The 24058-nt window shown below is 39.9% G+C and overlaps 11 protein-coding genes across 11 annotated transcripts; 4 read left to right on the forward strand and 7 right to left on the reverse strand.

Annotated features, from left to right (window-relative positions):
* Window positions 1-216: 216 nt before the first annotated feature.
* Window positions 217-2392, reverse strand: Tfb1 (transcription factor B1). Its single transcript, XM_088043937.1, has 5 exons — window positions 2057-2392; window positions 1835-2007; window positions 1622-1787; window positions 720-1574; window positions 217-672 (listed from the first exon to the last, which is right to left on the reverse strand). The coding sequence occupies exons 1-5, from the start codon at window positions 2208-2210 to the stop codon at window positions 380-382; spliced, it is 1641 nt and encodes a 546-aa protein (XP_087900063.1). The 5' UTR covers window positions 2211-2392; the 3' UTR covers window positions 217-379.
* Window positions 2393-2494: 102 nt separating this feature from the next.
* On the forward strand, window positions 2495-6803 carry bsf (bicoid stability factor). The gene is made up of 3 exons (XM_088043935.1): window positions 2495-2764; window positions 2817-3347; window positions 3401-6803. Exons 1-3 carry the CDS (start codon window positions 2628-2630, stop codon window positions 6744-6746), a joined length of 4014 nt encoding a protein of 1337 aa, XP_087900061.1. The 5' UTR covers window positions 2495-2627; the 3' UTR covers window positions 6747-6803.
* On the reverse strand, window positions 6799-8365 carry Syx5 (syntaxin 5). Its single transcript, XM_088043938.1, has 3 exons — window positions 7699-8365; window positions 7321-7650; window positions 6799-7272 (listed from the first exon to the last, which is right to left on the reverse strand). The coding sequence occupies exons 1-3, from the start codon at window positions 8081-8083 to the stop codon at window positions 6884-6886; spliced, it is 1104 nt and encodes a 367-aa protein (XP_087900064.1). The 5' UTR covers window positions 8084-8365; the 3' UTR covers window positions 6799-6883.
* Window positions 8366-8506: 141 nt separating this feature from the next.
* Window positions 8507-10921, forward strand: Slh (sec1 family domain containing Slh). The gene is made up of 9 exons (XM_088043936.1): window positions 8507-8658; window positions 8706-8865; window positions 8914-9127; window positions 9175-9262; window positions 9307-9684; window positions 9731-10027; window positions 10075-10342; window positions 10389-10527; window positions 10575-10921. The coding sequence occupies exons 1-9, from the start codon at window positions 8631-8633 to the stop codon at window positions 10884-10886; spliced, it is 1884 nt and encodes a 627-aa protein (XP_087900062.1). The 5' UTR covers window positions 8507-8630; the 3' UTR covers window positions 10887-10921.
* Trs20 (trafficking protein particle complex subunit 2) lies at window positions 10887-11568 on the reverse strand. Its single transcript, XM_088043941.1, has 2 exons — window positions 11289-11568; window positions 10887-11243 (listed from the first exon to the last, which is right to left on the reverse strand). The coding sequence occupies exons 1-2, from the start codon at window positions 11388-11390 to the stop codon at window positions 10911-10913; spliced, it is 435 nt and encodes a 144-aa protein (XP_087900067.1). The 5' UTR covers window positions 11391-11568; the 3' UTR covers window positions 10887-10910.
* Window positions 11569-11640: 72 nt separating this feature from the next.
* Tsp74F (Tetraspanin 74F) lies at window positions 11641-12895 on the forward strand. The gene is made up of 5 exons (XM_088043939.1): window positions 11641-11778; window positions 11954-12040; window positions 12121-12312; window positions 12360-12752; window positions 12799-12895. The coding sequence occupies exons 2-5, from the start codon at window positions 11963-11965 to the stop codon at window positions 12844-12846; spliced, it is 711 nt and encodes a 236-aa protein (XP_087900065.1). The 5' UTR covers window positions 11641-11778; window positions 11954-11962; the 3' UTR covers window positions 12847-12895.
* Window positions 12896-13841: 946 nt separating this feature from the next.
* Window positions 13842-15256, forward strand: LOC148169512 (tetraspanin-6-like). Its single transcript, XM_088044201.1, has 5 exons — window positions 13842-13892; window positions 13939-14091; window positions 14138-14593; window positions 15002-15115; window positions 15171-15256. Exons 1-5 carry the CDS (start codon window positions 13842-13844, stop codon window positions 15231-15233), a joined length of 837 nt encoding a protein of 278 aa, XP_087900327.1. The 3' UTR covers window positions 15234-15256.
* A 16-nt stretch (window positions 15257-15272) lies between these two features.
* LOC148169513 (transmembrane protein 272-like) lies at window positions 15273-16729 on the reverse strand. Its single transcript, XM_088043354.1, has 4 exons — window positions 16426-16729; window positions 16265-16375; window positions 15949-16212; window positions 15273-15901 (listed from the first exon to the last, which is right to left on the reverse strand). The coding sequence occupies exons 1-4, from the start codon at window positions 16553-16555 to the stop codon at window positions 15687-15689; spliced, it is 720 nt and encodes a 239-aa protein (XP_087899480.1). The 5' UTR covers window positions 16556-16729; the 3' UTR covers window positions 15273-15686.
* Window positions 16730-17173: 444 nt separating this feature from the next.
* Window positions 17174-19798, reverse strand: LOC148169514 (uncharacterized). Its single transcript, XM_088043353.1, has 6 exons — window positions 19721-19798; window positions 19431-19655; window positions 18710-19362; window positions 17791-18662; window positions 17607-17743; window positions 17174-17552 (listed from the first exon to the last, which is right to left on the reverse strand). The coding sequence occupies exons 2-6, from the start codon at window positions 19601-19603 to the stop codon at window positions 17513-17515; spliced, it is 1875 nt and encodes a 624-aa protein (XP_087899479.1). The 5' UTR covers window positions 19604-19655; window positions 19721-19798; the 3' UTR covers window positions 17174-17512.
* A 329-nt stretch (window positions 19799-20127) lies between these two features.
* p (WD40 repeat domain-containing protein pink) lies at window positions 20128-22844 on the reverse strand. Its single transcript, XM_088044123.1, has 5 exons — window positions 22674-22844; window positions 22518-22628; window positions 22237-22467; window positions 20429-22192; window positions 20128-20381 (listed from the first exon to the last, which is right to left on the reverse strand). The coding sequence occupies exons 1-5, from the start codon at window positions 22758-22760 to the stop codon at window positions 20163-20165; spliced, it is 2412 nt and encodes an 803-aa protein (XP_087900249.1). The 5' UTR covers window positions 22761-22844; the 3' UTR covers window positions 20128-20162.
* A 304-nt stretch (window positions 22845-23148) lies between these two features.
* LOC148169516 (uncharacterized) lies at window positions 23149-24004 on the reverse strand. The gene has a single exon (XM_088044125.1). The coding sequence runs from the start codon at window positions 24002-24004 to the stop codon at window positions 23321-23323; it is 684 nt and encodes a 227-aa protein (XP_087900251.1). The 3' UTR covers window positions 23149-23320.
* Between the last annotated feature and the right edge of the window lie 54 nt (window positions 24005-24058).

The following is a 24058-nucleotide window of genomic DNA, read 5'->3' on the forward strand; positions in this document are numbered from 1 at the left end:
CAACACCACACTAAAAGTTGGTGACCTCACTAAAACATGTTCTTCACCTTCACTTAAACCTCTTTCACACTTAAAAATTAGTTTAAAGCCTAATAAAACACGTCCGTTAAACCACCATAATAAACAATTGAACTACGAATAGACCGCGTCCGATTCCCAACCCGATCGGTAACAAGCGCGAAATTTAAAAAACCCGATTCCCAAAAAAAAAACGTGTTGCTTTGGAACATTTTATTACAATAAAAGAACCTAAGATTTATAAATGAGAATCTAACAATATAAATTAATAATAAGGTTTAAAAAATAATTGTCTTTTCATCTTATTGCCATGAACAACAATGAAACACGTGGTAATAATACTGAAACCGTGAAGTTTGTACTACCGGTTCTTGATCTTCTGCCAGTTATTAAATTTTTGGTAGGCGGCATTCAGTAGTTGATTGAGATGTTTGGTCAAATGATGAGACAACGGCGACAGTTCTCTTATAAGTTTATCTTCAAAAGGTTTTAATTTGGCAGTATGATATCGGTGCAGCGCCTCGTGCATCTTCACAGCTTTCTGTTCCAAGTTAGTAGTGTTGGGCGGGAAACACTTCCAGAAATGACTGAGGAGTTCACAAAGGGCTAGATATAAATTCCTGACTTCGTTCTCGATATCCAAAGGCACCAGCTCTACAATTTGAAATTAGATTTGCAAATATCCTAGAATTATTACTAACGAGCTAGAGACTGCTCTTGGAAACCTCTCATCAGAGCTCCGCCCGGCGACAACTCTCCAAGAGCCCCCACGGCTGCCGCCGGCGTCACCAGCGAACTGCTAGGATGCCGACTTTGCCACTGTTTCGTTTCCTGAAGGACTCCTCTGACAACCATGGACGCCTCATTTGGATTCACATGTTCTATAGTCGAATCTGGCATTGGACCGTGCAAATACCTTTCTACCTTTGATAAATTGAGACTAGGACCACTGTTACTGCTACTAGGTGCGTCTAAATCGTCATACGTAATTTTGCTTTGAATTCGTTGTTTTTTGGCGATGTGTCCATCGTCATGTTTCTCTACTTCATTCACGCTTCCATTCTGCTTAGGCACATTTTTGGCTTCGTCGCTGTTTTCATTCGCTTTCTTTGTCGCTTTCAGTACCATAATAGAGTGTTGATTAAATCTTTTGATCATTGCTTGGCTCACGGTCCCTGAAGTGACCGATTTTTCTCTGGCAGTGCCATACCCTTCGTCCAACGTCTTGTCCTCGAATTCTGTGATATTGACCAAAGGATCATCGACGCCGGTTTGTATATCCTTCTTCATTTCTTGGTCATCGATTTTCCCGCATTCTGTGAACAAGTCTTTACTTTCTGCATACTTCCTATCTCTGTGAAAATAATGCGACTGAAAAAATTTCGTCCAAAACTGAGATTCCGTTAATTTGGTCGGCACGTTTTCAACGTATTTTTTCTTAACGGCAGGGTATGTTTTAAAAATACATTCGATTATATCGGGAGTTATGTTATATTTTAAACCATTGCAGCCGTCGGTTTGTGGTTTAATATCAGCTAGGAAGGCACCAGAAACACCTAAGAAAAAATAAAGAGTTAGAAGTCTTTATAGAGGAAGCCCTCACCGATATCTTGGGGTTGTTGCTTCTGTTTCTGAGTGTACTGCGAGGCATGCTGAGCCCAGAACTCCTCAGAAGACACCACTTCAGTCATCACTAAGTCTTTGTACAGCTGCAAGAGCGCGGGATTTGACGATAACAATTTATTTTTCTCCTCCAGCTCTCTATCCACCTGAAAGCCTCATTTAACAAACGTACAAACACCTCATATAGTCTTACTTTTCGCTTAAATTTTGGGAGTAACGTCTGTAACATCTCTTTAACTTTGTCTCTATCAGCCACTTGTGCAGGCATTCCGTTTCTATTGGTAAAATGAAACGTCGATGACACGCCATTGTGGAGTACTACTTGTAGCTGCACCTTTGCTTTCCCTTCCGGCGAGATTTTTTGAGCTAAAGAACACAAACTTTTACAACAAGATCACACCTTTGAAATAATTACATTTAATATCGGCGTATGAATGCGAGACCGCTACTGTATCCCTGTTTTCTACCATCCAAATGAGACGCTGATCCATCAGAAATAGAGTGCCATCGCCCTTTTTGTAACGAACTTGGGGCACTTGGAGAAGAACGTCTTCGCTTGACGTGGTCATGATTTTTCACACTGAAATTTTTGCTCTCATTTAAACACTGAAAGATCCGCTTGCCTGACACATGTTCAAGCAATCACAAAAAGATTTATTTCTGGAGATAAATCAGTTTTAGCACTTTGAGGTTCTAACCTAAACGGATACATGAATGACGTGAGGTTGCCTTGACAGCTGACAAGTATTGACACAAATGGCTTACATGCGTGAAGTTAGCGCTGTCTTTTTTTACCAAAAAACAAACTGTTACGACTACAGGGTACTAAATCGGTTTTATTATTGATGATTATTTAAATAGCTATTACAAAACGAGTAGTTACATTTTTAGAATTAAAGAAATAAAGACTGTGACATCAAGTTTCCGTGAGCTGTCAAATTTCACCGCAAGAAAATCCCTAAGTTTCCCCTAAGACCACGAGAGGCATGGCTTCGATTCTCCGCTCTTCAAAATTCGTGCGATACATCGCGGGTTTTGCAAGGAATGTCGTGTTAAATACTCCTCGTGAATTCGATGGCAACCTTGTCAACACCTCACAATGTCTCTGCGGAGCAATTTCACGGTAAGTCATGTTTACCGGCATCTCTCCAACATTACGCAATTGCTCGTTTTAGCTCTTTGGCTTCGCAAGTACCGGCACAACACGACCAAAATTTAGAAATTAGCTTAAGAAAACTTGACCAAGATGTAAGAAAAGTGGGGCGGATCTCCCGACGAGACATTGAAGACATTTTGGAGGAGCTCAGAAGTACGCGATCTGCTACAGGGCAGCAGTCGCTGATGATCATCCGATCTTGTGGGAATCTAGTCCCGGAGGAACTACCTGAAGTTAGAACGAAACTGGTGCAGGAAATATGGAGCACTTTACTGAAATTGAATGTGCCCATGGACATTTCCCATTATAACACTCTTTTGAAAGTCTACTTGGAAAATGAGCACCAATTTTCACCAACCGAGTTCTTGGCGGATTTGGAAAGCAGAGGAATCGAGCCCAATAGAGTCACATACCAGAGACTAATCGCTAGATATTGTCAAGAGGGCGACATAGAGGGCGCCACAAAAATTCTAGAATACATGAAGGAAAAACAGCTTCCAGTCAGTGAGAGTGTCTTCAATGCCCTCATTTTTGGACACTCTCAAACAGGGTAAAGTTGTCCATTTAATTAATAAAAGCAGACTCATTTTTTATTTCTTACAGAGACATGGATTCTGCTCAGGGAATCCTGACAGTGATGACACAAGCAGGTTTGGAGCCCAGCGCGGACACCTTTACCACTCTCCTCTGCGGCTACGGCAAAAAAGGCGACATTGACGCGATTACGAAAATCCTCGACGAATGCGAGAAAAAAGAAATTGTCCTTCTTGATAAAGACTACCTGGACGTGGTTTATGCCCTCGCCACCAACGGTCATAACCAACACATTCCTTCCATTTTATCAAAACTTCGTCGCGCCATCGGTTATAACCAAGACGCCATCAATTTGATTTTGCGCCTGGTCAATAAAAACCAGGAAGACTCTGCTTTTTTGGTTCTTGAAACCATCGTCCGCTCCACTAACTCTGATGGAACCCTCACTCCAGTTGGTAGCTTCTTTGTAAAACAACTAGTCAAAGCAGAGAGACCTGTAGAAAAAATTATTGACCTTTGCCAGAAGCTGGAAGAAACCGAAATGTACGCAAGAGCTCTCCCTTTCGCCGCTGAGATCAGTCTTGAGTTGGGCAAAGACAAAATAGCTTATCCTTTATTGAAAGAATTAAACAAGAAAAATATCCCAATGAGAACCCACTTTTTCTGGCCACTAATCGTCGCTAAATCCGGAGATAAATCAGGACAAGGCATTGTCGATGTTCTTTTAAAAATGCAAGAGTTTGGTGTCACCCCGACGTCTGAAACGCTTCGCGAATATGTTATTCCGAATTTGAAAGGCTCCAGTAGTGATATTCTGGCGGTTTTGCGAGCAGCAAACGTCACACTTGGAACTTCAGGCGCGTGTTTAGTCCATCATTTGTTGAACAAAAACGACATTAAAGAAGCAGCACTTATTTCCACTCAAGTGGCTGCTTACTACAATCCGGATTTGCTTAAACGTCCTCTTACCAACACGTTCTACAAAACCGGAGACATAGATTCCTACATTAGGATCGTTCGCAACATTCACGATAATGCAGATAGATTACGACGCAATGAAGAGGAAGATGTGACAGCATCAACTGACAGGACCGAAGTGGTCGGAAACCTAATATTAGACTTGTCTATAAACCAACGGCAATTTCTTCAGGTCGTTGAAAACGTGCTTAAGAGTCTCATCAATGAAGGGTTGAGCATTTCTGCTACGACGGCAGAGAAACTTCAGGATAAATTAGGCGAGAAGATGACGGAAGAAATTTCGAGTCTTCTTGGGAAGCTAACTTCAGGCGATTTGATACCGGCTCCAGTTCCCAAAAAACTGCCATCGTACACACCATCACACCAAATGAACGTGGAGCAACTTGAAAGACTTGTCCACAACTTGGAGGCGAAGAATCAGGAGACCAACGGGCTAAAACGCCAGCTTCTCACTCTCTACTACCGAGAGAAAAATTTAGACAAAGTCGAAAAGCTCCTTCCCGAGTTGGAGAAAAGTGGCTTTGTATACACCTCTGGTATCCACGCACAACTTGCGGATTTATATGCTCATCACAACAAATTGGACGAGGCCCTCTTCCATTATAATAAACTTAAAGAGCTTCAGACCGACGATTTCAAGATGGACGAAGGTAAAACGTTAGCCATGGCTCATCTATTAGCCAGATCTGGAAAATTCGACGATGCTATTGCGCTGATCGAGAATACTCCACGTGATAACCGCCAAGAAGAGAGATCTTTCAATTACTCCTCCCAAGTTTGGAGATTCTTGAATTCAATAGCTGAAGAAGGTCGCGTCGACGATCTGAACACGTTGTTCAACACCTTGGTAGAGAAGGAGTTTATCGAAGTAAACAACATCCTTCTTGGTCCCCTGATCAAAGTCCATCTTGTAAACAAAGATCTTGACAAAGCTTTGGAAAAGTTTGAGTGGTGTGTTAATCAGTTCAAAGCCACCCCCTGGAAGAACGAGCTTGCCTGTCAACTCATCCAAAACGAAGACGCCGAAAAACTACAAAAAATCACCGATTTATCGACATCGATCCATGGAGAAATCAACAGTCTGTACGATTTAGTCTTTGCTTTTGTGGAGTGCGGGCGTGTCCGACAAGCCCGTAAAATCCTTGAAACTCCAGGTCTCCAAAATCGCCCTCAACGCATCAACACCAGATGCGAGAGATACAGACAAGAAGGAAATGTTAAGCCTCTGGAAGGTCTCAAAGACGCAACCAAAGACTTGGACCACATAAACCGCAACGACATTTACTACCAACTTTTATTGAGTTATGTCAAACAAGACGAAGTTGAGAAAGCCCTCGGACTTTGGACACAAATGCAAGAAGAAGATTTGTTGCCTACCGACGAATTTCTGGCCAGTTTGGGAAAATTCCTACAAGAAAAAGGCGTGGCAGTACCGTTCCAAATTCCGCAAGATGTGCTTCAACAACCGGAAAAATCGCAACTACAAGTTTTCCGGCGGAAGCTGAAAACCGGCGATGTCGATGGTGCTTTACAGTTCTACAGCCCCGCAGATCGCAATTTCAGTGTAACGGACGGCTCTTTATTGATCGAGAAGTTGATACAAAACAACCGCATCGGCGAAGCTACCAAAGTTACCCTCCACATGTTAGACAGAAACTTGATACCGCTAGTTCGCGTGTTTAAGTTCTTGATGAACAAGCTAGCAAACGCTGGGGATTTGGACAGCTTAGCTATAATTGACGGTAAAATCAATCAAGAAGTCAAAAAGAACATCTCGTTCGATAATCGCTATTGTCACGCAAATTTGATCGCCGGAAAAGCGCCGCAATACTTGGAAAATCTCGAACGTGAAATCGACAGTGCCAAAGACGGGGATTTGAAGACGATTGAAGAGAAGTTTCCACGTGGTGGCGCGTACGGGATTTTGGAACGACATCCGGAATTGATGGAAAAGTACGAAAATTTGGCCATCAAATATGGAAAGAAAGGGATTGTTGCTCCGTTGAACGTTCTATGGACAAATTATTTCATTACCGGAAACGATGCCAAAGCTGAAGAAATTTGGGATAATTATCTGAAAGGTGCCCCGAGGCTTATGTTCCAAAGAATCGTTCACACGGCTCGGGACACTCAAGACGAGAATCTAATAAGAAAGTTGATTCAACACTTGAAGGCTAGTAATGTAACCGAAGGTGCCATTGGAAATGCGTACAGTTGTTTGTTAGATGTACTAGTAGCAAAAAATAACCCTGAAGAAGTCATCCAGACGTTCGAAACTGCAATAAAAGACGCCGGACTGGCACATATAAACAGGACCGCGGTGCTTAGAGTTAAAGAAGTCTACGATAAATTAGGTAAAACTTTCACTTTCACGATTCCACCCAAACATCCCAAGAATCAAACGAGCACATCGGAAGAAGAGGAGACGAAAAAGTAATCTAGTTCATGTTTAGTTATTTATATTAAGTTGTTTTTTAATAAAAATGTAGTTCAAGATGTTTCTTTATATATTTCTTCCGCGTAACAATATCACTTTGCAAACCTAATAGAAAACAATGTTATAAAATGTGTATACTACGCCAGGAACACCACGAAGAATATGAAGAAAAAAATCAAAACCCCGAATATTTTAATCATGAGCCATCGATTGGACGTCACTGACTGAAAGTACTTGAGAATCTGCGCATGGGCAGCTTCAATGTTCATTTCTGCATCTTGTACGTTCGTGTCTATCCTTTCCACCATTTCTTCTTGTTCTTTAACCATGTGTGCCAACTGCTGGAAAATTCCTCCGAGTTCCACAATCGTCGACTCTATATTCTGCATGGTTTCCGCCCTACTCTGTAAATAATTATCTGTCTCGTCGTACATCAACGCGGCCTGCATTTGACTCCCTTGTGGGATCAACGCGGAACTCTCAAGATTAATGCTGACTTGGTCCTGTTCTTGCAAAAGTAGACTCCCTGAAAAATAAAATTAGCGCGCGAAGTGTGACGTTCATAGTACTCAACCTTGCGCTGCCGACGAAACCGGAGGCGGTGGCAACCCTCCTTGTGAAAACTGTTCCCTTCTACTTTTCTGGTGCTTAAGATTTTCAGTTCTCACTTCCAAAATCTGTTTGAAATCCGTCGACATTGTTGCCAACCTTGACTGAAGCGCCAACACCACACTGCTCGAGTGGGACTGCAGGTGTCTCCCATTGGTGAGATGCTTCTGTTTTTTTGAGACATCCTGTAATTGGGCTATTTGCTGATTGAGACTACTTAAATCGCCTTTGATGATGTATGTCAGCTCTTGGATTTCCGCCGTGCGGTCGTCAAAAAGCGATTTGCGTTTAGCCACTAAAAAACAACAATAAATTTGATTTTTTTTAACAAGTTTTCACATACACAACGTGAGTTTCTCGAGTTTGGCGTACGTGCTGGCTATATTTCTGCCTATATTTTTAGCTATGAGCATAAATTCTGAATGACTTTGTATAACTTTAGATTTTTTGGGGTCCCGCACTGCCACCGCTCGCGCGATGTTCCGCCCTTGCAAAGTCTGAATTGTGTTAACAAATTCGCTAGTCCTGTCTCTGGCCGCCATCACTGGTTCTGGTTCGTTGTAGTCTTCAATGGGGAAATCGTCCTCTAAGTAAAAGTCTTGGGGTACATTGTTTGGATATGCACTGTTGACGTAATTGAGGTTAGATTGCTTGGACCTGGAATTGTCGCCCGACACAGATATTAAAGGCTCACTTTCAGAGCCAGCACGGCGTCTCCTAGCGAGCATCGCATTCTTAAGTTATCCAACAAAAAATTGAATATGCAAGGGGGCCAAAACCTAACTTTCACATATGTTGCGTAAACCAGAAAAATCACAGATTTTTTCTCAAATTAAAAGCACAGACGATTCACAAAGGCACAACTAAACAGTCACTTTCCGAAAAAAATCACAACATTGAGTTTTATTGGGAGAATTATCACAAGATTAGATTTAATTTCATGATTTTGACAAGTCGAACTGACACATACTTGGACCCGTCATCCGGCAGTGTCACCAACTTAACAATCACAATTAACGAAAAAAACACACTTCTAACACAAAAATCAAACTGTCCCGCTACGCGAAAATGAATAGCAAACAAACCTGTGTCAATCAATTATGCATTTTTGTAACTTTTCTCAGAAATTCCACGTTTTTCCGATCATGTTTTTATTTGTCGCGTTGGTAGTTTCCAGACTTGTCAAATGAACACGTCAGCTGTTTATAACATTTTTTTGAAACTCACCATCCTCAAGAAAGCCGCCCCCTGAAACACCCTCAAATTTAATTCATAATGTCTTCTCTTCGCCAAAAACAAATCAGTAAGATTTCCGTGATATTTAATTTACAAAACTAACCTCAATTTCAGATGCCCTCAAACAAATGCTAAATTTGAATCAGCCCCAAACTAAATTAAGCGCCTCTGAACCAAAATGGAAAGTATTAATTTACGACAACGTCGGTCAGGATATTATCTCTGTTTTAATATCAGTCAAAGAACTGAGGGAATTAGGAGTGACACTGTTTGTGTAAGTGTTAATTTGCTGTTTTTTGGTTTGTAAGGGACTTTTTTGTAGTCAGTTGCATTCAGATCGCGATCCAATCCCTGAAGTCCCCGCTGTATATTTCTGTGCCCCCACTGAAGAGAATTTGGGGCGAATAGCGCAGGATTTTCAAAGGGGAGTCTATGACATCTATCACTTGAACTTTATCTCTGCAATTTCAAGACAAAAGCTTGAAGACCTCGCATCTGCCGCTTTGCAAGCGAATTGCGTGGCAAACATTCACAAAGTATTGATCTCCAGTGTTAAAACCCTTAAATCACATATTTTTCGCAGGTTTATGACCAGTATGTGAATTTCATTTCTTTAGATGATGATATGTTTATTCTCAAAAATCAAAACAGCGATTCCTTATCTTATTATGGTAAGATTTTTTTGACAACGCCAAATCTCCATATATTGTTTCAGCGATAAACAAGGGCGACACAAAAGATACAGAAATGGACGATATAATGAACAAAATAGTGGACTGTTTGTTCTCAGTTTTTGTCACTTTGGGAACTGTCCCCATCATCAGGAGCCCCAAAGGCAACGCAGCAGAGATGGTGGCGAAAAAACTCGACAAAAAACTGCGCGAGAATCTCGCGGACGCTAGAAACAATTTGTTACATTCAGACACACAAGCTGGAAACTTCAATTTTCAGAGACCTTTATTGATTATCTTGGATAGGAATGTGGACATGGCAACACCTCTTCATCACACGTGGACCTACCAAGCACTAGCTCATGATTTGTTGAACTTGACCTTAAATCGCGTTGTCGTTGAAGAAAGTACTCCTAGTGGAGGTATGACCCTAAATCTTGTTGAGGTTTTACTATAACTGACTCCTAGGGACTCGCGCCAAAAATCGAACTTGTGAATTGGATACAAAAGACAAGTTTTGGTCGACACACAAAGGCTCGCCTTTTCCGACAGTCGCAGAGGCTATACAAGAAGAACTGGAACAATACAGATCCTCAGAAGAAGAAGTAAAGAAACTGAAGAGTTCTATGGGAATTGATGGCGAAAGCGACATTGCGTTGTCGTTAGTCTCAGATAACACAGCGAAAATCACGTCGGCTGTTAACTCATTGCCGCAGCTTTTAGAAAAGAAGAGGTTGATTGATATGCACACATCCATCGCGACAGGTCTGAATCTACTTTTTTATCCCCGTTGTACTAAAGTCACGTTATAGCTCTCCTCAACGGGATAAAAACGCGAAAACTTGACAACTTCTTTGAATTGGAAGAAAAAATTATGAGTAAAACCCAAGCTCTAGATAAAACCATCTACGATTTGATCGTGGACCCCGAAAGCGGAACGCCTGATGATAAAATGCGACTATTTATGATATATTTTATTTGCACCCCTCATATGAGCGACAGCGATTTGAAGCGGTACGAAACGGCGTTGAGTGAAATTGGCGCTGATTTAGCCCCCATAAATTACATCAAACGGTGGAAGTAAGTGTTGTTTTCCCCTAAATGATGACCACATTTCTTGTTTTAGGAGTTATGCGAAAATGGCAACGAGTCCGAACCAATATGAAGGCGCCGGCACTAAAACCGTCAACATGTTTTCGAAGTTAGTGTCCCACGGCTCTAATTTCGTAATGGAGGGAGTAAAAAATTTAGTCATCAAACGCCACGTGAGATTGTAGTGACTGCCATAACATGTAAACAAAATTTTTTATAGAATCTTCCGGTTACGCGAATCGTCGACCATTTGATGGAGTTTAAAAACAGTCCTGAAATGGACGAGTATCATTATCTGGACCCAAAACAGTTGAGGGTCACTGAAATCCCAAGAAACCGCTCGCCGTTTCAAGACGCCATCGTGTTTGTCGTTGGTGGTGGTAATTATATAGAGTATCAAAATTTAGTTGATTATGCCAAACAGAAGACTTCTGCTGGCAACGCAAAGAGAATAACATACGGGTCGTCCACTCTCACCAGCGCTAAACAGTTTTTAAAGCAACTCGCTTTGTTAGGTCAAGAAATAGTGTAATTTTATATAATAAAAAAACGTTTATTAACTTGAAAGGTACTTTTTTCCATATATTTGCGCTTTTTTCTCGAAAGCTGCCGATTTTATAGCGGTGTTCTCTTCATAAAACGGATTCAAAGACAGTTTAATGTACGCTTCGTAAATCTCAGAGAAGAAGTTTTTAATACCGTCGTCATTCCTATTATCATGCACCATCACAAATCGAATGAGGCTCGCGGTAACGAAAGCAGAAACAAACCACTGATTGAATTTATCCACTGATTTGAGATTCATATTGTGGGTTTTCCATTTGTGTTCGTCTATTAAGTCTAAAGCGGAATGGGCGATAAATTGGTTCAAATGACGATGGTCCTCTTTCTACAATAACAACTCAGATTGAGAGGTTAGAAATGGGGCACCTACCTTCGGATCTTTACTGTTAGTGAACTCCATTTCAAACAGAGGCAGGTCTTTATGCCCCACAATAACGAAATAGTAACTTCCGATCATTTTTGAAGCCTTCATCAACGAAGGAAGGGTTGACGTTTCTTGACAGATAAATTTGAGGTTATGTTTTCATGGCGGTGAATTTGAAATTAAAGTGAGTGGCATGCGTGAGGGGTCATGACCATGAACTGGATTTTTGCTTTCACCGCGCGGTTTTTGGACGCTTGTTCCTTTCTTCACCTCTCAGCGGAATTCCAAACATCGATCTGTTTTTTTAATTATAATTACTGGTTATAGTTTCTCTAGTGAAGGTCAAAATTCCATCACTGAAATGATAAAAATTCTTCGGTGGTCTGAGTAATCCATAGTAAGAGTGGTGGGAGGTAACGCAAAAACAACAAACAAACCGCAGGTGTTTGTTGGTAGCGTCCAAGGAGTATTTCCGTGATTTCGCAACGAAGAACTCGTAAGTTTTTTTTTACATTTTTTTATTGTCGTCGAGTGTATTGCAAAGGCGTTTTCACGTTAGTCACCTCCACTAACATGCAAAGTATTCTAAGTGGAACAAGTGAAAGTGCACGTTGACTCAATAGCATTGTTTAGTTACGCGTCAGACATTTAAAAAGAAAACTCTGTTTTAGCGCGCCAAGATGGCTTTCGGTCGTCGGATGGACGGCTGTGGAAACTTCATAAAATATAGCCTTTTCATAGTCAACATCGTCATTTTAGTATGTACCAAATTCATTTCATTAACTTCAGGGACTTTGGACTCTCTTGGTTTCTTCTTTTCACCTCTCACATCTTCTAGATTGGCGGCTTGATTGTTGCTGCCTTAGGCCTCTGGACCGTCATCGACAGATCCTTCGCCAACGAGCTCTTGGGCACCAACCTCTACGCCGGATCCGCCTATGTCCTCGTTATCACAGGCCTCTTGGTCACCTTCATCTCATGTTTCGGCTGTTTCGGTGCCATCAAAGAAGTGCGATGCATGCTAGTCACGGTACTCCCAATCCTCGATCCGTCTTCCTCTACATTTTCTCATTTTAGTACTTCATCGCACTCTTCCTCATTTTCGTCACCATGTTAATCGGTGGTATTCTCGGCTACGTCTTCAGAGAAAAAGTCGATATTACCGTACGGAACGGCATGGTCGGCTCCTTGAAATCCTATGGGAACTACCGACCAGCAACGGAGGCCTGGGATGAGACGCAGAGTCGTCTCATGTGCTGCGGAGTGAACGATTATAAAGATTGGAGAGATAACATTCCAGATTCCTGCTGCAAACCTGTCTTGGGGAGGAGACAGAGGTGTAACCTTCTGGTGGAGAACCAAAATTCCTTCACTTTATACACCAGAGGGTGTTTGGAAGTGACGAAGGAGTACGTCAGAAACCATGCTATCATCATAGGGACCGCGGGAATCGTGGTAGCCTGCATTATGGTAAGTAGTTTAAAAAAAAGGCAAGGATACTGACGACTCGTTTCAGCTCTTGGGAATGATCTTCTCGTGTGTTCTTTTTAAAATGTTAGAGTAGTTCTTTTATACTTTGATTTACTGTTGAAATAAAATGTGTACAAAAAGAACGTTGTTTTTTTTTGGCGGGAAACGCATAAGCGTGCCTCTTTTTTACATCAACCAATCTCGTTCAACCATGATAAAGTGGTGCAAGGACATCGCTATTATCAATTGGATTGAGTCATATCATAATCACGCCGTCTAGTTTTAAATTTCGCGAACAAGTTAAATACCACAAATAATCATATTTCATTCATTTAAATTGACGGTTGATGGGACAAGTTTTTGCACTAATTACATTATTGTAGCGTTTATATCAATTTGCTGAGTTCACTAACAAAGCAATTTTACACGTAATAATTAGTTTTACGTTAATGCAAAAATACTACTAATAAGGATCACCGGTACTTGTAAACAAACAACTAAACTTGAGACATTTTCCGTTCAAATTTTTCAGTTGTTGCAATATTAATAGCATTATTTTCTATTTAGAACAGAAAAACTGCCTTAGTAAAAATTAAATGTCAAATTATAGAAATAATAATTCTTGCCTCGCTTTTCCGTGGCGTTGGATATTAATTTGGGATTGCTTATTTGTTATAGTATGAAACTTAGTTAATTATATTTTGTCATTTAACATTTAGCAAAGAAAGTTTTCGGATAACTTCATTTTTGTCTTCTTCGATTTTTGATACTGATAGAAATAATTACGTTTGGCAAAATGTAGATTATTCTAGAAAAACTGCCTTTAGTAAAAATTAAATGTTAATTTATAGCAAATAATAATTCCAATTATAGCTATTTTGTTTAGAACAAGAATGTAAAATCATTTTGCCGCTTAAATCGATTACGCAAATATCCACATGTGTTTATAAATTATTCATATTAACGTCAGAAGAACAGATATTTTTTTATTATTTGGATACTTGGAATTCCAAGACAAAATCAAATAACACGACACACTGTCTGTGACGTTTCATTTTTTTTGCAACAAGACAATCGTGTCAAACAAACATGCCCCAAAATGTGGCTTCAAAATTACGCAATATTAACATTTTGAATCATGTAATTATAACCGCTTTTCATTTCCTCTCATTGCTAACTCTTCTAGGGATCTGGAAAATCATCCCTCGACTCAGATTCCCTGACAACATTTTTTTTTCCTTGTAAAAACCGCGCCCCTCCAATTTACCCCAACGCCCAAACCGGTCCCAGCGTCACCCCTAGTGAATTTTGGCTCTTCTACGTAGGAGTGATCCTCTTGGTGACCCCACCATCAGCTTTAGACACCCACTAATATCTTTTTGTAGATTGTGTCTTTGGGTTTGACTGCCATGTCTATATGGTCTTTCGTCCTTAAGGCGCCGTACAAATTCCTGGATTCTTCCATAGAACTTGCGTATTTTGCTCTTCCAGTCGCGCTTTTGTGTGTCGTTGCATCGCTGATTACATTTTCGGTTCATAACGAGGCGAAATCGCGTAAATTTCTGTCGTTGGTGGTTTTTCTTTTAACATTCTCCATCGCTATGATGGTCATTGGAGTGTACATCGGTATCACGCACAAATTGCGGTTGAAACCCGGCGAAATCGAGAATGATCCAGTTTTAGGGGAGTTCCGGGATACCATGCGACAATCGATGGAAGTATATGGGAGAGGAGGGAAAGTCTGGGACGAGATACAGACGAACTTGGGTTGTTGTGGCGTCGATAATTACACCGATTGGTTGGTAATTAGACCAGACCTTCCGGAGTCCTGTTGCAAAGAGGTCATTAATTTTCAATTACGTATCAATCATTATTGGTAGTTTTTATAGTTTTTTCTTGCTCTCTCGGTTAAACGAAACGTTTTAATTTCAATATTCAAAAGATGCATTGTGTAACGAGTACAAAAGTGCTACTTTGCGCATGTAACATACTTTTGTTGCGCACGGGTTAAATTCCATAAAGGAAAAAATAGCTTATAAAGTTAACAATGATATTGAATAATTCAACAGTTTTTACCAAAAATAAACTAGTAGAAATCTTTGTGGCTCCGAGAAATGCCCTCAGGTTCAATTTGCAACGTGCGTTTCGCAAGAGTTTCAAACCGGAAATTGAAGCGATGTTTTCGTGCGGCTTTTCTGATCTCCGTGAAATTCCAGTTAGTTAATTAATACTAAAGGCTAGAATTACAGAAGCAGTGCGAGGAGAAGCCCAAGTCAACAGGTTGTTTGCGAATGATAGTGGCAACACTAACATTGCAAACGTGCCTGTTTAACGGAATCAATTGCGTAGCCTTGTTTCTGCAAGTAATAATAATGAAATCGATAGTAGAAATTTGATGTCGCTACGTTTTTATTCCAGTGTTGCGCTTTCCTAGCTGTGACCATCATTCTTTTCAGCGGCAAAACCATCGCGGAAGAATAACGAGTGGAAAAATGAGGCATCGGGTTCGAATTAAACTGGTTTCGATATTTACAATATGTATATATATTTTTATAAAATATGCGAAGTCGTCACTGCTTACAATAAAATGAATAAATATAGTTACTGTAAAGTAAAAAAAATGTCTAAAAAATGGAATTCGAGATGACATGGGTATTAAATCAGTATCACAACAACCAATTTAAAAATAAATAAAAACCGTCCCCTCGAGATGTAAAATGAGAATTTAAATTGGTCAACAATTACGTACACAACAACACTAAGCGTCGGAAGCAGTCTTCGATAATACAGAAATTTGAATGTGGAACATTTTGTACACTTTAAGCTTAGATTACATGATAGCATGAAATGAAAATTGACACCGATAAACTTAACAACACAAAACAAAATTGTATCACAGACGATTGAAAAATGGCAAACGGTGCCGTCTTGTATTCAAAACGAGCCCGACCTCAGGTCGTTGTCTCTGTGGTCGGTATGGAAGACCACAGTGGCTATGCTGATGGAACACAGGCACACGGTGATGGTGCCCAAAAGAATATAAACGGAAGTGATGAGCCAGAAAGCGAACAAGTAGAGGTTTTTATTGCAGTATTGGCCCTCTGTAGGGTTGTAATTGGGCTCGTACTCTTTGTAAACCCAAACGGACCCTACAAGCATTGGAATGTACGGCGCCCCCCCGAACCAGACAGCTTACCTATTATGAACCAGCCAAGCATGAAGCAATTGAGCAGCGTTTGCGTCGGGGACTGCCTCAAACTCTCCTCTTGGCGCTCTTCTTCCGTCTGTCGTACTCTCGCTGATAAATGGAGCAGCTGCTTGAGCACCCCGAAAATTCCACCCACGAGCAAATATACAGGAATGTATTCCCCTTGCGGACAATCGTACAAATACAGCAGCCCCATTACAATCATACAAATGGGGATAACTATAGTCACCCCCAGAATCACAGTACAACCCACTGCAACCACATTACATCACACAAAAATCCCAAAAAAAAAACAAATACTTACGAGTGCCCAACACTATGATTATTATGTTTTTCAAAAAGTCGATAATGCCTTTACTGGTTTTCTGGGCCTCTCGAACCCGTCCAAATAGAGAGTCGTACGACGGAGGAGGCGCTGAAAGTGTCCAATTTCACAAAAAACTAGAGTAGAAAGTGACTTTTTACCATTGGGGTTTATGGCTTCCTCATAGCTGGGGGGCGCAGCCGTGTCGTGAGAACTACAAGGGAGAATTGTAGCCCCATGGTCCTGATAGAGAGGGGGTGAATGACTGTTCTGGTTTGTTCCACCGGTCATTGCGACGGATTTTCGTGATTGGACGTTATAGGCATCACTTGAGCGGTTTTGACTACAAACAACTTTTACTTTTCGAAATTACGCTCCTCACTACTTTGACAACTGCGATAGCCGCCATTTTGAACGTGGAGAAAGACGGAATGTGTGTCACGTGGATATGCTTACGGCCTCTTATTGGCATAAGACGTACTAAAAAGAGCGCCGAATTTGATTCTTCAGTTTGTAAACAAACTTCTTCGACAAAAAAACAAATTTAATTATTTGCTCCGAGTCCATCAAATACCCATATAAAGTTACACTTTATGAGGTTCTTTAAGAGAGCTTTTCCATTTCGAGCCAAAAATAGGTCTTCATCACTTGTAATAAATTGTTATCACCGCACAAATAAACACCACTTATCTTTCTGATTTTTATTACCAAACAGAAAACAAGACAGAGTAAAATAAGTTAGTAATAAACAACCAGTGCGTTTAATATGAGAATGATAAAAATAAATTACAGGAAGAAAGCAATAAAAACATTTGATTTGTATGTGGAAAGGGTGTGACTAATTAAACCCTTTTTTCCTATCTATGATACAAACATGAAAAAAGGCACTTTTTAACAAAACTATAAACGTACTCGATAAAATATCACACAATTTATTTATCAAAATACTTTTTATATTGATGAGAGTATGAATTCAGAATCAATTACATGAAGTAAAACATCTGGCTTTCATTACTAAAAACGTTCGGAAATGACCCTTGACACCGATTTCATAAATAGCAACTGTACATTATTTTCAGTTCAACTAATGAAATGCCACAAGGTTCATTAAAAGAATTCTGTAACATGGCCGCGTTTTATTAGTTTTTTTAAACAAACTGTTATAAAAGTCAATCTTCATGCGATCGAGTCTTCGGAAATATAATTTTAATTACAGTAAGGCACTAGATTATTTTGGATATATTTACATCAATATCGCCCCTGGCTTCCTGCAGACTTTGAGACAGGTCTAGAAAAAAAAAGTCAATTGGTTAATATATTTTCATTTACATAAAGTTCTTACCTAATAGTTTTTGGTCCTGGAATTCTAGAAACCGGTCTAGGAATCCCCGTTACAGGCCTGGGCAATCCGCTCCTCGGTACTGGGGGCCTAGCAAATTGAGCATCATTCACCGGCACTTCCCTCGGTAGGGGAGGTACCTAAAACCACTCATTAAACTTACAACCGACACTAATTCAAATTCCACCTGAGCTACAATCGGAGGAGCTTTGGTCATGGTCACTGTTGTATCCAAAGGTGGAGGCGCAACCGGCAAATTGGCGTTTGTGGGCCGCAAACTCGTATACGACCCTTTTAGAGCGTGTCCCATCGACTTTAAATTTGTCGGTTTCTGCAAACCGGCCGTTTTCAAACTAGGCTGAGAGTTTCTAATTGCACTTGGCTGTCTAATGGTGGAACTCTTCGGCATAATTCGATTGAGATGACCGGTGCTCTTTTGTTTTCGTATTGTATTATTCATCACAGTTGGTGATAGTTCATTGGAAGACAATTCAGGATCGGAATTTCGGTCTCCAATCGGCGAGATTTCGTGGTTTGGCCAAAGTGTTGTCGCTACTCCTTTTTTACATTTTGGAGTCGACATCACTTGTTGTAAACCGGGCACTTTACGAAAAGTCCCAAAGTTCGGAATTTTCGGTTCTTGGAAATCTACGATCATATTAATACTGTCTATGCTCTGACGTTTCGAACTTTTACTACTGCCAGACGATAGACTCATATAATCTAGATTTTCTCCAGAATCGGTCGAACCAAATGAGTTTCTTTTGGAGACGTCATTTCCGAAAGCTGCCTTGATAGGATCTTTGTCATCAACAAGATAACTTAAACGATTTAAGTCTAGAGAGGGTGAAGGTCGTCGGTCGAGCAGCCTTTTAACATTTTCGATTGTCCTGTCGTCTCGGTGCTTTGTTATCGTCGAGTTTAGATCAGGTGTCTTCTTCCGTCTTTGGAAAGTGGCGTTTACCGGGGAGTCGCTCTGTGCTTTTTTTGGTGTGCGCGGATATGTGATATTCAGGTCATCGTCGGTGGCTGCTTGGAAGTTATTTACAACTAAAGTTTCTGCAAAAAAACACTTACATTTCAAATCAAAAACTGAGACAACTTACGTTCTTGTGCTTGTTCTTCTTGCGTAAACGTGGCATTTAATACGACTGTGGCGTTCAAACTGTCATTCTTTTCAGTAAACGAAACTTTCTTTAAAAACTGCTCAGGAATATCGGAGTTTAAGCTACTACAACTCTCAGTTATCGACTCGAACAACGGTTCCGTATCCTGTAGTAAAATCGACCCGGTGTAATCCGTGTCTCGGATTTCTCTTAATTCTGGATCATTCTTAATAAAACTACTTTCCATCAAATTCGCGAAAGTGGATGAACACATTGAATTAACCAGACTTGGAGGCGACATATTTTGAAATGAATCAGTCATGGGTGCATTAAGCAGCATATTTTCAAAAAAGACGCTCGCTGTGGTTTGTTCCAAATCAAAATGCAATGGTTTACGCGAATTCTCTTGTGAACAACCATTGACTTGAATTCCACTGTCTGATAGCTCTTTCATATCATTTCCATACAACTCCTCGTTGTATTTTTCAATACTGGGACGGAGAAAGCGTTTTTTCGGGCGTGTAAATGTGCGAGTGTCGATGTTTTTGGAGGAAATACGCGTCGGTTCGCGAACGTCGTCGTCGACGTCGGCGTCGGAACCATAAAGCCATTTCTTTAGGTTGGTTACAGGAGGAGATGGACTTTCATACAACCTAGACATAGATACCATAAAAGTTACAATGACTAAGTAAACAAAACCAAAAAAAGAAGTGTAAATTACCAAGTTTCATCATTGCCGAAAACCAGCTTGGACAAATCAAGGCAATCATTGCTGTCGGGGGTGGAGCGGTCAGAGGTGAATTGGGGGCACAAATTGTCGTATTTTTGTCTTCTCAAAACGGTAAATCCATCATCTGGTGCTTCAGGTGATAACTCCATTGCTACAGTCGTCATAAACTATTCCGCATTTGGATTTTTAATTAATTTTACTTCAAAAACATCAAATCTTGACAAACAAAAAACAATAACTTGGGAAATAATCATAAATGAATCACAGGAACACAAACTTACTGTTATTTTGACATTTATACGACCACACAGAACATGTCAAATATTTTTGTTTTGCTGGCAGCGCCCTCTACGCGCGGCAACCTTAAATCGTAAAATTACACTTTTTTGAATATCTTTTTTCATTTTCTTTTATCCCACGAAAATAAATTTCAGTTTTTTTACCTGAAAAGTCACCTTACAATTACCTTATTTATTTGTTAAATTTTTGAGATGAAAAAAGAAGCAACAGTAAGAAAATAAAATCCCTTTGTTTTAAAATGTTCCCACGCTTTTTTGTTATATTTTTTAGTTTACACAAATCGGATTCCAAACACGCAAAATGAACTCAAACTCATTACCTGAAATCATAAAAAGGAAAAACCTTGTAAAAACAGATTATTAGGAATTTATAATGACAAAAGCACCAATTTCCTGCAATCAATGTATTTCACATAATAAACTTTCAAAGTGGTTTACAAACCAAACAACAACTCTCGTTATGTAAAAAGCATGCAAGATGGTAATTATGTCCGCACATCAACTTCTTCGCTTCTTCAAGGATCGGAATTTTTAAAGGCAATTGGCAGTGATCACAGTGTTCAAGTTTATGACTAGGTGGGTCAAAATAATCGCCCCCACGCAAATACTTTTGACGCAGAAAACCACCTACGGAATCATCAAACTAAAACGAAAAATTAATTATTGTCACACCTCATATTATTAACGCACCTGTTGTTGGACGTTGGGGCCTCTCAAAACTTGTTTTAAATGACTTCTTGTGTTCATAACCGATGAAAAAATACAATACTGATAGAAAAAATGATCGAGTTCCCCTTTGGGAATCAATTTAGAGTAGCGTTTCAATAATTTAATAGCATTGACTGGTTTCACAGAATCGATCATCAGTAATCCGAAATCGGTCCATTCTAGACAGCCTGTAGTGTCGATTTTTGACCCACAGTTTAAGCACTGTCCCGATTTTAATTTTAATAAAAGACGGATTGACTCATCCCAGAGGTCAACGGTAATCTTATCGGAAAAGAACTCGATTATTTGTAAATCTCCAAATTGTGTTATCAAAGGTATTTCCGTTCGGATATCTCTGTCTTTGAGTACAAATCGGAACATTGATGGTACCGTTTTTAAGAACGTTTCATGGGAAGGCGCCTTCATCATCAACCTACATCCGATTTCACTGTATTTTGGGGTAATTTCATGCGCTTTTGGCAAGGGAAAGTCACATTTGCAAACCAAATCGACACGGGCATTGATTTCCAAGAAAGCGCGCGTAGCGTAATCTAAAACTGTGGGAAGCAAATCATCTGTCTTCAAGTGTTTAAGGAACACTTCTTTACACCAAGAATCACAATCGGTCGCCTCTGCTTGAAATTTAGAAAGCAAGTCGTAAAACGAATTGGCGTCTAATGACTCCACCAAGTTGAGGAAGTCTGTGGTTTCTGTCTTTTCATGAGTTTTATTGACTTGGAATTGTTTTAGTAAAATACTGAGTTTCGTAGTGTCTTTGTCTATTTCAAAATTCTGGACGGATTCCGGAAGCACCGGAAATGCATTTACGGTAACGATGCCGTTTTTCAATTTCCCTAAACTTGGAGTTTTCGCGTAGTCTTTCAAAGTTTGGAAAATAGGCCCCAACTTCTCCTTCACTTCTAACTCAACAAGTTTGTCTTCTAAGGCCGATATCAAATGGATCTTCTTCGAAGTTTTTAGTAACTCTTCGACGTCTTCGTAAAATTTAACGCATAACTGTCCACAAAGCTTATACTTCTTTGTCATTAAACTTCTTAAAATTAGCTCCTCTATCGTCATCAAAGATAAAACGCTGACCTCTAAGTCATTGTGCCAAACATACAAAAACGCGTTCACAACTCTTATGTCTTTTATATTGCTTAAATGACTACTAAAATGCAGTAAAGCACTTTCGGACGGCTCAAAAATATAAAATCCATCACGGCGAAACGCTAGAATAAAATTCCCAAGAACCGGGAAAATCTTAGAAAAATTAAAACCCTCCCCAGGGTCCCCATCTTCACATCGAATTTTTAACTCATCGCTCTCATCCCAGTGTATAACGTCGCTTTGTTTTTGGGACAACGAGGAGCGAAACTGGTGGGTTAGCACGACGTTGGCTTGAAAATCAGCTTGCCACAGTCGAGCCCCTGGCCGCGCACAGTAAATTTTAACATCATCGGTAACGAAATCGGGGAGTTGTTCGTTGTCGCCTAGTGTCTTAAAAGCACCCCATACGCGGCTCTGAGATGGTACCACGTTTACAATAGGGCTACTATTCAGAAAACATGCACCAAAAGAACCATCTCGCGCTTTTTTACCAATTTGTCTGTATTGCTCTGTTTCTGTGTCACACAATACCGAGCGTGTTTGCGTCGACACTAGCAGGAATTTCGAATGGACGTCCAACTGAATGATTTGAGACTCCAACTGCATTAAACTAGTGATTGGGGTCTGGAACATAGTCTAGAAAAAGTTGTTAGTTTCAACTGTTGGTATAGTTGTTTCACCAAGAAATTTTTAAGTGTTATTGCGGTAACCAGGCCTGTGGAGTCTCCACAGTATAAATCGGCTCCATTCCATCGCATGGCAGTGACAGTATGGCCCTCATGGTCTGAGAAAACTTGAGATTCAAAATTAGAACCAAAACAGCCCTCTAGAACTATAATAATGCCTGTAGAAACGGCAATCGCAAGATTCTCTTGATTGGGGGAGATTTGCAGTAACGTTGAAGGCCCATGCTGTAAACACCCCCATTTAAAAATACCACAATTGGGGTTAAATTACTTACGGTGCTCGGAATGAGTTTGAGAAACTCACACGGTTCTCGGGTAAAAATATAAATTCCTCCACTATTCGCTCCAAAAACTATAAACTTTGTGGAGACATCAAACGATGTAAACTAAAAAATGAAATGTTTAAAAATTCTGACATAACCTCACTTTACTTTAATTCGGTGCGTGGTTTGAAAAGTGTTATGAATTATGGTGTTAATAGCGCTGGAATGTTCCACCAAAGCGTATTTTTCCGACATTTGTAGAGTTTTTCTTTCAAAATACTAGCTGGTCATACTGCAAGGTTAGGTGACTTTGACATTTAATTTAAAGGACCCTGTTTTATCCTCTCATTTATTTTTTAAGAATCATTTTAACAGAACTTTTTCTGGGTAAAGAATGCCTAATTGCTTCACAAATAAGCTAAATATCGATCGAAATATATTTTTTGTAAATCTTTCCATCTGTCATAATTCAATAAATTAAGATATGGAGCATTAAACATTTCTGAACTGAAAGTTCACTATTCGGAAATTTAATTAATTTGTAGACGTATGTTAAAGAACAGCACAAGTTTAGGATTCTCCGTGAAATTCTGCGTAAAATGAGCACCAATAACTGAAATTTGCTTCACAAATGAGCTAGATATCAAGTTATTAATCTTTCACGCTTTTTTATTTCCATAATATAAAAATACACAGAATCAACAAATTATTATCTGAGAGTATCACAAAATTATTGCATCTTTAAGGCACTGGAGGTATTTACAAGCTATGATAAGATAATATAGAAAGCAGCCATGGAAATCTTTGGAAAACTGTCAATTATTGTACATTCCTTCAATTAGAAAGTCCATGCGCCTGTAGTGCCTGTGTTGCCACCAATCAGCTCCCCGTTTATACAAAACTGAGAAAACAATCGCGACCAAAGGGACTGATAATATTACAGCAACAATAGGCACTACATAGTCTGTTTTCTTGGCTTTTTCTGTCACAGTTTCGATGTTAATTCCATGCAACTTTGTATCTTTCGTTTTTCCATTGGAAGCCACAGGTTCCTCATCTTCTCCCAACGTCATTGTTGGTTTATGAGGCTCAGTAGTCGTCGTCGTCGTCGTCGTTGTAGTAGTAGTTGTCGACGTAGAATTGATCCTTTCAACCAAAACAGCGTCTTTTTTCGGCACACTAGTCTTATTATCATTTTTCTGTCCCACTTCAAAAGGTGGTAACTTTACCGCCTCGCTTGTATGGTTCACTTTAATCATATGGTCGTTATTAGTGGCATTTACTGCCTTTATTGGTGCTTCAGAGTGGTGCACTGGTTTCATATGTTCGCGTCCCTCATGAGTTGTGTCTGGAAGATCAATTGAGCCACCTTCAGATGCCACATTGGAGGCTTCAGAGCTGGCGGTTGTCCGGCTCTGATTTAGCGCGGTTTCACATGTCACGAATTGTAGAGAGGACACAACAATGAGTAAATGTATAATCACTAGGGTTACACCCATTTTATTTATAATTGTTTATTTTTATTTGCTATTCCAACGACTCGTGTCACATTT

The sequence above is a fragment of the Gnatocerus cornutus genome, chromosome 8 (genome assembly GCF_029298725.1).
Source record: "Gnatocerus cornutus isolate USDA-ARS CGAHR chromosome 8, icGnaCorn1.1, whole genome shotgun sequence".
In the NCBI taxonomy this organism is placed as follows: domain Eukaryota; kingdom Metazoa; phylum Arthropoda; class Insecta; order Coleoptera; family Tenebrionidae; genus Gnatocerus; species Gnatocerus cornutus.

What these genes read in the sequence shown, in the direction of transcription:
- Tfb1 (XM_088043937.1), bottom strand. Translation starts at nt 2,210, where the DNA reads ATGACCACGTCAAGCGAAGACGTTCTTCTCCAAGTGCCCCAAGTTCGT. An exon ending in TCCCAAAATTTAAGCGAAAA is followed by an intron (nt 1,788 to 1,834) that starts GTAAGACTATAT and finishes TGAGGCTTTCAG; the next exon opens with GTGGATAGAGAGCTGGAGGA. An exon ending in GCAACAACCCCAAGATATCG is followed by an intron (nt 1,575 to 1,621) that starts GTGAGGGCTTCC and finishes ATTTTTTCTTAG; the next exon opens with GTGTTTCTGGTGCCTTCCTA.
- bsf (XM_088043935.1), top strand. Translation starts at nt 2,628, where the DNA reads ATGGCTTCGATTCTCCGCTCTTCAAAATTCGTGCGATACATCGCGGGT. An exon ending in CTCTGCGGAGCAATTTCACG is followed by an intron (nt 2,765 to 2,816) that starts GTAAGTCATGTT and finishes TGCTCGTTTTAG; the next exon opens with CTCTTTGGCTTCGCAAGTAC. An exon ending in TTTGGACACTCTCAAACAGG is followed by an intron (nt 3,348 to 3,400) that starts GTAAAGTTGTCC and finishes TATTTCTTACAG; the next exon opens with AGACATGGATTCTGCTCAGG.
- Syx5 (XM_088043938.1), bottom strand. Translation starts at nt 8,083, where the DNA reads ATGCTCGCTAGGAGACGCCGTGCTGGCTCTGAAAGTGAGCCTTTAATA. An exon ending in ACTCGAGAAACTCACGTTGT is followed by an intron (nt 7,651 to 7,698) that starts GTATGTGAAAAC and finishes GTTGTTTTTTAG; the next exon opens with TGGCTAAACGCAAATCGCTT. An exon ending in GGTTTCGTCGGCAGCGCAAG is followed by an intron (nt 7,273 to 7,320) that starts GTTGAGTACTAT and finishes TTTATTTTTCAG; the next exon opens with GGAGTCTACTTTTGCAAGAA.
- Slh (XM_088043936.1), top strand. Translation starts at nt 8,631, where the DNA reads ATGTCTTCTCTTCGCCAAAAACAAATCA. An exon ending in TCTTCGCCAAAAACAAATCA is followed by an intron (nt 8,659 to 8,705) that starts GTAAGATTTCCG and finishes CCTCAATTTCAG; the next exon opens with ATGCCCTCAAACAAATGCTA. An exon ending in TTAGGAGTGACACTGTTTGT is followed by an intron (nt 8,866 to 8,913) that starts GTAAGTGTTAAT and finishes ACTTTTTTGTAG; the next exon opens with TCAGTTGCATTCAGATCGCG.
- Trs20 (XM_088043941.1), bottom strand. Translation starts at nt 11,390, where the DNA reads ATGAAGGCTTCAAAAATGATCGGAAGTTACTATTTCGTTATTGTGGGG. An exon ending in CTAACAGTAAAGATCCGAAG is followed by an intron (nt 11,244 to 11,288) that starts GTAGGTGCCCCA and finishes TTGTTATTGTAG; the next exon opens with AAAGAGGACCATCGTCATTT.
- Tsp74F (XM_088043939.1), top strand. Translation starts at nt 11,963, where the DNA reads ATGGCTTTCGGTCGTCGGATGGACGGCTGTGGAAACTTCATAAAATAT. An exon ending in TGCGATGCATGCTAGTCACG is followed by an intron (nt 12,313 to 12,359) that starts GTACTCCCAATC and finishes TTCTCATTTTAG; the next exon opens with TACTTCATCGCACTCTTCCT. An exon ending in TCGTGGTAGCCTGCATTATG is followed by an intron (nt 12,753 to 12,798) that starts GTAAGTAGTTTA and finishes GACTCGTTTCAG; the next exon opens with CTCTTGGGAATGATCTTCTC.
- LOC148169512 (XM_088044201.1), top strand. Translation starts at nt 13,842, where the DNA reads ATGCCCCAAAATGTGGCTTCAAAATTACGCAATATTAACATTTTGAAT. An exon ending in ATATTAACATTTTGAATCAT is followed by an intron (nt 13,893 to 13,938) that starts GTAATTATAACC and finishes TAACTCTTCTAG; the next exon opens with GGATCTGGAAAATCATCCCT. An exon ending in GCGTAGCCTTGTTTCTGCAA is followed by an intron (nt 15,116 to 15,170) that starts GTAATAATAATG and finishes TTTTTATTCCAG; the next exon opens with TGTTGCGCTTTCCTAGCTGT.
- LOC148169513 (XM_088043354.1), bottom strand. Translation starts at nt 16,555, where the DNA reads ATGACCGGTGGAACAAACCAGAACAGTCATTCACCCCCTCTCTATCAG. An exon ending in GGAAGCCATAAACCCCAATG is followed by an intron (nt 16,376 to 16,425) that starts GTAAAAAGTCAC and finishes GGACACTTTCAG; the next exon opens with CGCCTCCTCCGTCGTACGAC. An exon ending in AATCATAGTGTTGGGCACTC is followed by an intron (nt 16,213 to 16,264) that starts GTAAGTATTTGT and finishes ATGTGGTTGCAG; the next exon opens with TGGGTTGTACTGTGATTCTG.
- LOC148169514 (XM_088043353.1), bottom strand. Translation starts at nt 19,603, where the DNA reads ATGACGACTGTAGCAATGGAGTTATCACCTGAAGCACCAGATGATGGA. An exon ending in TTCGGCAATGATGAAACTTG is followed by an intron (nt 19,363 to 19,430) that starts GTAATTTACACT and finishes ATCTATGTCTAG; the next exon opens with GTTGTATGAAAGTCCATCTC. An exon ending in CTCCTCCGATTGTAGCTCAG is followed by an intron (nt 17,744 to 17,790) that starts GTGGAATTTGAA and finishes GAGTGGTTTTAG; the next exon opens with GTACCTCCCCTACCGAGGGA.
- p (XM_088044123.1), bottom strand. Translation starts at nt 22,760, where the DNA reads ATGTCGGAAAAATACGCTTTGGTGGAACATTCCAGCGCTATTAACACC. An exon ending in TCAAACTCATTCCGAGCACC is followed by an intron (nt 22,468 to 22,517) that starts GTAAGTAATTTA and finishes GGGTGTTTACAG; the next exon opens with CATGGGCCTTCAACGTTACT. An exon ending in TAACACTTAAAAATTTCTTG is followed by an intron (nt 22,193 to 22,236) that starts GTGAAACAACTA and finishes AACTTTTTCTAG; the next exon opens with ACTATGTTCCAGACCCCAAT.
- LOC148169516 (XM_088044125.1), bottom strand. Translation starts at nt 24,004, where the DNA reads ATGGGTGTAACCCTAGTGATTATACATTTACTCATTGTTGTGTCCTCT.